Source organism: Candoia aspera, chromosome 8, assembly GCF_035149785.1.
Source record: "Candoia aspera isolate rCanAsp1 chromosome 8, rCanAsp1.hap2, whole genome shotgun sequence".
Classification (NCBI taxonomy): Eukaryota; Metazoa; Chordata; class Lepidosauria; order Squamata; family Boidae; genus Candoia; species Candoia aspera.
In genome coordinates, this window is record NC_086160.1 from 74,451,244 (window position 1) to 74,462,225 (window position 10,982).

The 10,982-nt window shown below is 50.5% G+C and overlaps 1 protein-coding gene across 1 annotated transcript in view; it reads right to left on the reverse strand.

The window, feature by feature from the left end:
- The window catches only part of DNAAF9 (dynein axonemal assembly factor 9), an 89,579-nt gene extending 81,199 nt beyond the window's left edge, over positions 1-8,380 (reverse strand). The window contains exons 1-2 of the mRNA XM_063310694.1: positions 8,237-8,380; positions 342-421 (exon numbers count right to left, since the gene is read on the reverse strand). Of these exons, the coding sequence (XP_063166764.1) occupies positions 342-421; positions 8,237-8,334 (178 nt within the window). The 5' untranslated portion in view covers positions 8,335-8,380. The remainder of the gene's footprint in view (positions 1-341; positions 422-8,236) is intronic.
- Positions 8,381-10,982: the final 2,602 nt, after the last annotated feature.

The following is a 10,982-nucleotide window of genomic DNA, read 5'->3' on the forward strand; positions in this document are numbered from 1 at the left end:
TCTCACCCTGCGCTGACTATCTTGTTCTTACAGCAGGAAAAGCTGGAGGTGGAGCCTGAAATCTCCAAGGGCACAGAAAGATTTCTTAAGAGCCTCTTTTCATCGGTTTGCCTCTTCTCAGGAGAGGAAATCCTATAAAAAGCGGAGCCTGGTACTGAGAAGCATTCTGGTTTCCTCAGAAGAAGCCTGGCACTGGCTGCGTATTTCTCACGCAGGCCGCTGGGCCCGGTTCGCCCCTTTTGTGAAACCCGTCAACGCACGTTATCAAGGAAAAGCGTCCCCCACTGGGAGGGAGATGGGCGGTAATAAAATTTGATAGATAAATGAATAAATAAATTTACCCAAGATGCACAGGATACCATCGGGCTGGGATTTGTTGCTCTCGGTCAGAATGTTCTGAATTTGTCGAAGTCGGCTGCAACTGGGAAGAGAAATAGGCAACGAGTTAGGGGCCGTTGCTGGAAAAGGACCGGTGGTGTCCTAACAGCCAGGAACCACGCTGAGACAAGGAACAGGTCTCTAGTGTTTTATTACTGCTACATAACAGAAATCCTAACAAACTGAAGCAGCGTGGGAAAAACCCAGCCATATAAACCCCAAAGGTTAAGGCGGTCCCGATCTGTGTCTCTTGGAATGGCTACCTAATTCCTCAGTGCTACGCATGCGCTTTACAGCCTGGATGGGAGCCCCCTGCTCGCCATCCTTACTCATGACAGGTGGAGCCACATCTTCGGGGTCCAATGCGGGAGGAATTGTTTCGATGCTGCTTTAGCCGAAGTGGGGCTTGGCTTTCTGCAGCTTTTGCAAAAGGCTACCTCTTTCTGAACTCTGCGCTCTCCCCAGCCACATTTCTCTTGCCGCCTCGGCACTACAGTTACATTCTGTCAACTCTTTCGGCACACGCATCTAACTGGGGAAACCGATCTTTTCCTGCAGCTCGTGCTAGAAACGCAACCCGTTTCCTTTCCGTTGGATGTGGCTGTGAGAACTTCGCGTACACCGAGCCCCGTGCAACTACCCCGAAAGCACCATTTGGCCTTTCCAGCAATGGCTCCCATCCCAAGCCAGGCAGCTCTTTGGCTGGCAGCTGGAGTCCTGAGAACTGTTCCTGGCTCGGAAGCCACCGAGTGGAGCTTCATTTCAAGCCCGATCGGCCACACATTCCTTCCAGGCAGAATATAAAGCAGGCTAATCTGGCCGAGAAACCCAGCATGTGTTCTGGACTTAAAACATGCCAAGTAAACAAGCAAGAACCTCTGCATATGGGAGAGCAAGCCTTTGTTCTGAACCTGAAAGCCTTGCACAGAGCATCTTTCTATTTTAAAAAAATGTTTTCCCCCTATGGCAGTGCTTCTCAACCTCAGCAGCTTTAAGCTGTGTGAACTTCAACTCCCAGAATTCCCCAGCCAGCATGGCTGGCTGGGGAATTCTGGGAGCTGAAGTCCACACAGCTTAAAGTTGCTGAGGTTGAGAGGCACAGCCCTATTGTGTATCATTGTGTTTTAACAGGGGGGAAATCTTTGTAATTCAATTGCCTTTCCTAATACTTTCAAACACATATGACTTATATATGCAAATAACTGGCTTAAGCACATAAGAGAACAAGTTTGCATTATAGAAGCGAGTCAAGTTGCATTCCTTGACTACATTCCTTAGCACCACATTTCTCAGATCCTGGGGTGTCCTCCATGGAAGGGGCAGGCAAGGGACCTTATTCCAGGATTCTCACCATGCTAGATTCTTTGAACAATGACACACTTACTGCCCCACCTTTCCAATGTGCTGCAGGAAGGAAAATTAGATGGAAATCCTCCAGGCATGTTCAGAAAATCTTAAGGGTTCAATCAGCAGGCACCTATCCCGCTGTTATGTTATAGAGTCTGATGCACAGGGCAGCAGAGCGTGGCCTCTTCGGAGCAAACACCACAGAGTCCCTGTTTTGCACGTGGAGCAGTCCCAAGAGGCATCCGGGGAGAGCTGCAGCCAGAGGCTTTGCAGTGATTCTTGACCCACATCATGCCTAAACAGCCGTAGCAGGTTAGGCAGGTGAACCAGGCTGGATGCAAGAAGAGTGGCAAGGCGCCAGGCACACAGGAGACGGGACCAGATGCCCAAACGTGGAAGCCAGCCACAGCCTTGGAAAATTCCTTTTAACGGGATGCTCCGGGAGGTGCTTTTGAATCGGCCGCCCGAGTGCTTATCGAATCAGACGTGCCAGATACTACATTTTTAAAGATGAATTTTCCCTTAGGCCTGACTTCATCTGGAAAGGCAGGGGGGTTCCAAGGGTGCAGAGAAGAGCCAAAAGATGGGGAGGGGCTTGGGGGGGGGAAATCCTATGAAGAACAATTAAAAGAATTGGGTCTGTATAGCCTAAAAAAGAGGAGGCCGTGGGGAGCCCTGACTGCAGTCTTCCAAGACACGAAGGGATGTCACAGGGCAAACAGTGTGGATTTATTCTTCAAAGCTCCCGAGAGTAAGACAAGTGCCAGCAAGTGGAAGCTTTAGAGGGAGATCCAAACTCAACATAAGGAGGAATTTCTTGACTGGAATTGCTGCGAATCACAGCGGATGGGGGCTCCATCACTGGAGCTTTCAAGCCAAGATTGGACAGCCACTTGTCTGGTACGATATGAGGATCCCTTCCCTGGGCAGAGGGTTGGACCTGAAGACCCCCAAGATCCCTTCCAACGCCAGGATTCTACATTCCTTGCCTCTCTTTCCACAGTTGTTGCACCTGCTAGTGGTTACAGTGTGAAATATTCGCTTCTGCCCATAGAATTCCAAGTAGTAGGTGGGATGTCCGCTTTAAGGTCAAGAGGCCCCTGAGCTTGGTCCACAGCAAGGCATTACCCAGCTAGGGCACTTATTGTGCTAGCAAAGCTCTACTAGTGTTTCTCAACCTTAGCAACTTTAAGATGTGGACTTCAACTCCCAGAATTCCCCAGCCAGCCATGTTCTGGGAGTTGAAGTCCACACATCTTCAAGCTGCCAGCATTGAGAAACACTGCTCTACTGAACCAGCACCCATCAAACCTTGTCCAGAGTGCCCCCCTCCTCTGTGGAGAAATCCCTGTTTTCAGTTTAGTGGGAACATTAGAGAATAGAGGCAACACTTGTCCACTTACTACTCAGGCAATGGCTGAGTCCGTTCATTGTGTTAAAATGTGGTTGAATCGTAATTAACTGACTCCACCATAATTAGTCGCCTTCACCCAGAATACTCAACTGGGGAAAGGAAACACAGGCTCAGTTCACTCCTATAGACCTGCAAAATGCCCCAAAGAGTAAATAAAAGATTCGAACCATCATGCTGACTTCTTTCCAGTGGGAAGTTAAGGAACAAAATGGGTGCGGCTTCTTTTCATTTAACTATTCCATCTGCTGCTATGGGATACCCATGAGATTCAGAAATCTCACTGCCTGGGCCATTTGAACCGTGCAGTGCTTTGGAAATAACTTGGAAAAGGGTCTACAGAGGCCCAAACATAACACCTGCCTAAAACAGCTAGTCTTTTGCTGAAAAAGCACAAAGGCTTTAAATGGCTGCTTTAAAGAGCCATAACGAACACGACGCTTGCATCCCTGCACGTGCAGAAGCCCCTTTCTGGAAATAAATCCGAAGCATTTTGCGGCCCTAACCACTAGTGCAAAGAGAAAAAGCTTTAAACAGATAAAAACACACAAAAAGATAAAAGCTCCAACAAGCTTTAAACCCAGATCCGAAGAGCGGGGCTGACTGTTAGTTCCTGCTTGACTGCCACGTCCAGTTGTTCCACGAGATGAACTAGGACCCGTGGGAAGGTGTGGGAAGCCAATGGCGGGCTGCTTCCTGTTTATACAAAAAAACACATCCCATTAGGGAAGGATGGCTTGTGGGGACTGCTGACTCAGCAGTATGTGAACCCTGGTGGTCAGAGGCAAGGAGGAACTGGATTCTGCAGGGACTGGGATGAAGAAACCTTCAGCAGGTTTTGTCGGTGGACGGCACATTATTTGGGGATGGAAGAGAGGAGAAACCACAAACACACCAAGCTGCGCCCAAAACACCTAACAACAAAAGCCAAGGGAGCCAATGACCTCGTCAGACCCAGGACGACAACCGTGGCTAAACATTGCAAAGCTGAAGGCCTTTCGAGGCGATGCAAAGCAAGGCAGAGCAGATCTTTGACTTTTCCTGCATGTCTGAAGAATCCCAGGTACAAATGATTGGGAAGAAGGGCAGGTTCACCCTCTTCCAGACAAACACAGCGTGGGGCCGATTTGGTGGCTTCTCAATGCCACTGTGCCATTCCATTTCCTGAAAGTAGTTGGGATGATCAAACAGCTCTGGCTTTGGAGCTCCATTTCCAAACACGGCCATAAATGGGCTTTCCAGCTGCCCTCTTCACAGCCTAAACCCATTCCATTTGGACTACTCCTCAGCCCCCTTTTTTCTGTTTGGACTAGGCAGCTCTTCACACAAGCCATTGCTGGAGATCATGAGCAATTTCTTACAATCATGCCAAGCCTTCGTGAGATCTGAATAGTCAACAGGCTGCCAACAGGCTCCCAGATCATGTGCCAATGGCAGGAAGTGCAAGGAGGCCATGTCTGACCTGGCCAAAAATAATGATGAAGGAGAAGGAGAAGGAGAAGGAGAAGGAGGAGGAGGAGGAGGAGGAGGAGGAGGAGGAGGAGGAGGAGGAGGAGGAGGAGGAGGAGTCATCTAAGCAATAGGAGGGATTGTGGAAAGCAGAACACAAGGAGCTGTGAAGAGAAAGAAGTGACAAAGAGAAACAGTGATGGATGTTCTCAGACTTCACAGATAGCATCCTTTAAAAGGTGCCCAATTTGGACTGAGTGTGTGAGTTTGCGTCAGTCACGGATTTAGGATAGGTCCTTATCTGGTTTTAGTTTCTGTGAGGTTACTCGCTACAGGGGTGGCCCAGGAAAAGGGAGCACACTTGTAAACTTCAAGATTGGGTATCTGAGGGAGAATCTCCTATCTCCATCCTCAGGCTACAAGGCGAAGAAAGGAAGCTTGGAAGGCGGGTATTCCAGAGTGGGCTCTGCTGGGCTAACTGGGGGAAATTACAAGCAAGAAACAGGAAAGGTAAGGGGTCACCAGAGCAGACCCATCTCAGATACACCACTTTAATACTCCCTGAGGCTCCAAACAGCCTGGTGGTCCTTGATGGGAAGCCCTTTAGTGTCCCAGATATGCAAAATTCAGAATTCCACAGGTCCAGCACGTTTAGTAGGTTTACTGTGAACGCTGAAACCGTTATTTCTGTTCTCTCTGACACACAGCAAGGCTTTTTGTAGTTTGCATGCCAACCTCCAGGCACCAGGCAAAGTCAGGGAAAATTGTCTAGGGGGGCCCTCTTCTTTAAACAGAAGCACATTCCCCAGATCCCCCCACCCACCCCGCCGCCATCACCAAATCAGTGCAAACTTATTATACCTCCCACGCAGCATAGAAACAACACTTAGCAAGCCAGGAATTACATTTTCTGCAGGAAGGTAACTGTTGTCTGCTTCCCTTCACCCTGCTCCATTTAAGTGGAAAAGTGCCATCAAATTAAATAAAGAAGAAGAAAAACACAGAGAACAGGGGCAGAAAATGTCAACAGAAACCTACAGATATGGAGGAAAGCGACTTGGTAACAAGAGATGTTTCCCAAGACTAAAATCTTCAGGGTAGCTCTGAAATGGCGACTGGTTTCCTAAAATTATTCATTCTTAGAAGTGAGTATAAGTAAGTTCCTAGAAGCCACTGGTTTTATTTTCAAAATTTAAAAGAACACTAGCAAATATCGCAGCCCAAATGCTCTGGGGGACTGTTCCCTCCCAACCGAATTCCATTCCTGGGAAAAGCTGCTTTTCTACCCCAAAAGCAGCAACCGAGTCCTGTAGCAATTCCTTCTCGTCCTCCCTCCCACTTCACTACTTCACTTTCCCACTGCACAAGGAAAAGGAATTTGGCCTTCAAGCAAGCAGCCTTGGAAAGCCCCTGCTATCTGAAAAGCCGCTGTTCTTCGCCCCCCCCCGTCTTGGAGGACTTGGGGAGATGTGCGAGCGCACACACACACACAGACACACGTGCACCACCCACACCCAGTGAAACATGAGCCTATTGGCCCTTCTTTGTGCATTTGTGACAAGAAGGTCCACTGAAAACCCCAGATCCTTAAATGGCTGGATTTAGTTTCACCTGTTCCTCAGATTTATGCTGCATTCCTTTCTTCCCTTCTGAGGACTGGTATGCATTAACCAGGTAGCTGCAAGCATATTAAGTTACCTGTAACCTTGGCGCCCCACAATCTGCTCTACGTGCAACTTGGCATAGGAAGAGGAGCAGCAGCCGACGGCTGAGGCCATAGGTCTCTCCGCACCTTATTTTTTTCCTCTGGTGTCACCAGTACCGCAAGGAGATTCCCCTCAAGGGGCTAAACCTACGCCTTTCTCCGAAGCCACTCCTCTTTCCCGCAATGTCCCCTTCAAGGAAAAAGCAATTTTCTCCCTGTCTTGTTCATCTCAGCCCCCATCAGAACAATGGGGAATCACTCCCTGATGGGAGACAGCCCCACTCCCTTTCTAAAGACGAAAACTGGGCTCAGGGGAAGCACAGAAACGTTACATGCGTTGGGGCTGGCTTAGCATGTTGGGTGATCTCAGCCAGCTGTTATGGAAACTGAAGCCGGCATAACGGCTGGACTGACCCGCCTTCCGTGTTCTTGCCGCCAAACTGTTTTTCCGAAGTAGCCCACAATTAAGCCGTAGGCGCCAAGCCATTCTCAAGCTTGTATTTTCCACTGCTGTTTCTCCTTAGGCCATCAGCAGAAAAGCACCCAACCACCACAAAGCACCTTTGTCTGAAAAATACACTGACTTCTCACTTATTTGTCTAGCTCCCTGCAATAGCTTGAGCCTCTTTGCATAGTCCTCCAGACCAGTGTTTCTCAACCTTGGAAGCTTGAAGATGTGTGGACTTCAACTCCCAGCATGGCTGGCTGGGGAATTCTGGGAGTTGAAGTCCACACATCTTCAAGTGGCCAAGGTTGAGAGACACTGCTCCAGACAGACCTTCAGCCACTGGATGATGCTCCCCTCTGGAAAGGAGCTGGGCCATGAGCAGGCAGACAGGCTTCAGAAATGCAAATAACGATTCTCTTCTACTTCTAAACTACTTGAAAGTGGAAAGGCCCTTTCCTTACAAGGGCTTAGGAGAGGGAGCTATTTCAGCCATCCTTAGGCATGATCTTACTTCTATAGAGAGATGCAGGAAAAAGGCCGGATTCTCACAAGCAGCCCTGATCAATAATCTTTACTTTATTTGCTTCCCCCCCCCTTCCTCATTTTTTCTTTTTGCAGAGTAGTTTAGGGTGCCAAGGCAAGCAACTGGCCTCAAGGGATCTGCAAGGGATCTACAGCTGTCCTCCTGAGTCCTGGCATTTCAACTGCATCCACACAACATGCCTAGCCTGATTGCTGAGCTAGCCTACTTTCCAGGTTTGCATCATATACCAACATAATGAGTTTGGACGACAGGACGTGCTGCAACCCCCCCCCCCCCAAAAACCCTTTCCAAGTTTTGAACTTTGTGCAGGTGCTCCAACTCCATCTTGAACGGCATTTTGTGGGAACCCAGCCACATCTTTGCCCAAAACGTCAAATTGAAGACCTGAACACAACTCTAAGGGGTGCTAACCAAGCAGTTTGGTTAACTATTACTGGCACAGATCTTGATTCTCTTGTTTGGTAACGTTTTAACAACTTTCCAGTCTTGCCAACAGACACGATTTCCTGGTGGTGCCCCATCCACGTCTGACCCCGTTTCTTCAAGGTCCGCTAAAGGCTGTGCCCTCGCTGGGCAACGGGGAACTCTCTTCTCTGTCGGGAGGGACCCCCAGGGATGCATCTCTGCAGTGTTACCACTGCCTTCTTTGGGATTTCTGGTTTCCCAACGCAGCCCCACCGATCTGGAGCTCCTGGTGGTCTCCCATCCAAGCACCAACCAGGCCCACCCTCCCTGCGCATGTGGCCCACTCTTCCCCGGCACGCCCCCCCGATGCCCCTCCGCCTGCCCCACCCGCGCCCGCATTTGGGAGGCTCCCCGGCCAGGGGCTGTGTGGATCCGGCTTCGCGGGGACGCTCTTGTCCGCGAGGGCCGTCCCGAGTGCGCGCGCAGCGTCCGGAGGCGTCTAACTGGGGTCGAGAGAGTCGTGTGAACGCGGCCGCCCCATTCCCTCACCTGATGGCGGGGTGGGCGCCCCCTCGGGCCTTCGGGCGCCCCCTCCGGGCCGGGGGCGGCAGCAGCACCAGCGGGCTCCGCGAGGGGAGTAGCGCCATTGTCCCGTCGGCTCCGCCAGGCCCGCCGGCCCCGCTCGCTCGCCGCGCCGCCGCCCTCTGACGGGAGGGGAGGGGCGGGGCGGGCCGAACCAACCGCCCAGCAGCTGGAGGGACGGCGCGCAGAAAGCCGCCGCCGGCGCCGCCCCCAAAAGGCGGGCCCGCCTGCAGTCCAGTAGCTGCCCCGCCTCCGGCCCGGCCCGACCCTCTCCCCTTGCTTAGTCACCCCCACCCGCCGCCGCGATAGTACGGCCCCAGGACCAGCTGTTCGCAGGGGGAATGAGAGAGAGAAAGAGAGAGAGAGAGAGACGGCCACAGTTGCCCTGGCAACCGCAGCGGAGCGGGCCGCGCCCCGCCCCTAGCAACCGCCCCGCGGACGCGGAGGAAGCAGGCGGACCTTAGCAACGCCTCTGTTCCCCAAGCTGCGCCCTCCAGCCCTTGGGGACTGCCACGCCCAGCCCCCCAGCCCCCTTTCCAGCTCGGGCCAGCCTTCCCAGACTACACCTTCCAGGATTCCCAGCCAGGAGGGCGACCCTTGAGCCCCAGGAAGCCCAGGACGTCTAAGGAGGTCCCTGGTGCTCCGCCAGGGCCACGTGCATTGCTCTAAGCAGCCAATTAGCCTTTCTGCTGCCAGCGTTTGAAGGGGGCATCGGCTTCTGCTGGATTTCCATTTGGATTTCAGTTCTTCCCTTTGGAGGGCAGCGCTCCTTTTTTGCTGTCGGTTGCTTTCCATCCTCTGACCAGCCATGGAAGCCTCCAGCATCCCCATCCCATCCCGATGCAGGGCCTCTCTTCTGGCCGCAGGGACCCCCAGGGGTCCTTCCAGGGCTGGGCTTGCTGTCACAATAAGGCTAGGCCAGTGTTTCTCAACCTTGGCCACTTTAAGTTGGGTGGACTTCAACTCCCAGAATCCCCCAGCCAGCTGCTGGCTGGGGAATTCTGGGAGTTGAAGTCCACCCAACTTAAAGTGGCCAAGGTTGAGAAACACTGCTTCAAAGCATAATCTGGTTTTATTTTCCTGTGTTTCACGTTTCTGGTTAATTTATTTTTAATTGTTTAATTGTTTTAATTTTTATTTATGTGAGTTTTGTTTTTCATTGTTCTAACTTGCGAGCCACCCAGAGTCATGTATGCAAGTTGGGCGGTTACCTAAACCATTTTCTTTCCCTCTTTCTCCTTTTTTTCCCCTTTTAGTTACAACTTCTAAAATTTTGCCCGCGATACACCAAAGCGCATTTAATGCTTTTTCCTATTTTCTTTAAACACATGGAGGCTCTCACAGACATGTAAATACACCCTAAATCTTAATCTGACAGGATTAACCACATTCTATGAAGGTTTGCTCCCAGTCCCCCCTCAAACGAAGAAACAAACCTTGTAATTTTCTGGGGCTGAATCTTAATAAACCATTTAAGTCTTGAAAAATGAGCAGGCATCTTCACCCAAGATCCATTTCCAAGGGTGACACAGAGGTCAGGCTGTAATTTCCTGCCAGGGAAGGTGTGGGCAGCAAACCACCTCCTATTTTCTGCAAGATGGAAATTGTTCGATGAAATCAGCAACAGCCACGTAACTCAACTGTCTCCTGCAGCAAAAACCCCTGGAAATCACATTGCAAAGATCAGAGGGAGCACAGAATGGCCATATTCATATGACATATTAAGGCATAAACTGGACCACCCTTTTTGAGGCTCAAAATGTTGTGCAAATCCAAGCCAGATGGTTCAGTGAGTCTCACAAACTCAAAAAATGGGGTTTATTCAGTACACTTTGCACAGGGTTGCTTTCCCATAAAAGAAAAGGCATGATGGATGTGAATGTATCTACGCTCATTAGCCATGGCTTATGTGCCGTGGGAACAGAACCAATGACTGCATATAGTGGAAAATGTGGTTGTTGGAAGCTGCTTTTGCAGAATCTACTAAATTAAAAAAAAATCTCTTTAGTTGGGGTTTATGGAATCCAGAACTTGTAACTGGTACTCAGCCCTGAATGGTAACCTTTTTGGGTGCAGATGACTGATTAAAGGGCTGAATGGGACCTCTTTTCAACCCATCTGAAGTTAGTAAGTTCATTCACTCCCTTGCAGGGGATCCATGGAGAAGGGGATCCAAATAGTCAAGATGGCAGGTATGACCACACATGCAAAGCATGTCAAAGGGACAACCTTTGATTGTGTGGTCAAAGTCACCATCTTGACTTTCTGGACCCCCCCCCCTCATGGTTTCCCTGCAAGGAAGCAAATTAACTTATGGGAGGGGTGAGGCTTCAGTCATACCATTAGCAGCCGCCATCTTGACGTTTTGGAGCCTTTCTGTGGGTAACCCTGATTCTTTGTTTAAACGTTGGTGTGATATTGAAGTAATGAAAATGTTAATGAAGGAACTGCCGTTCCCTATCTTCTCCAAGCTGAAGTCAGGGAGGAAGGGAGGGAGGGAGGAAGGAGAAAAGAAGGGAGGGAGGAAGGGAGGAAGGAGGAAAGGGAGGGAGGAGAAAGGAAGGGAGGGAGGGAGGAGGAAAGGGAGGGAGAGGAAAGAAAGGGAGGGAGGGAGGAAATGGAGAGGAAGGGAGAAGGAATGAAGGAACGAAGGAAGGAAGACAGACAACAAGAGAAGGGAAGGAGGAAGGAAGGGGGAGAGAAAGGAAGAAAA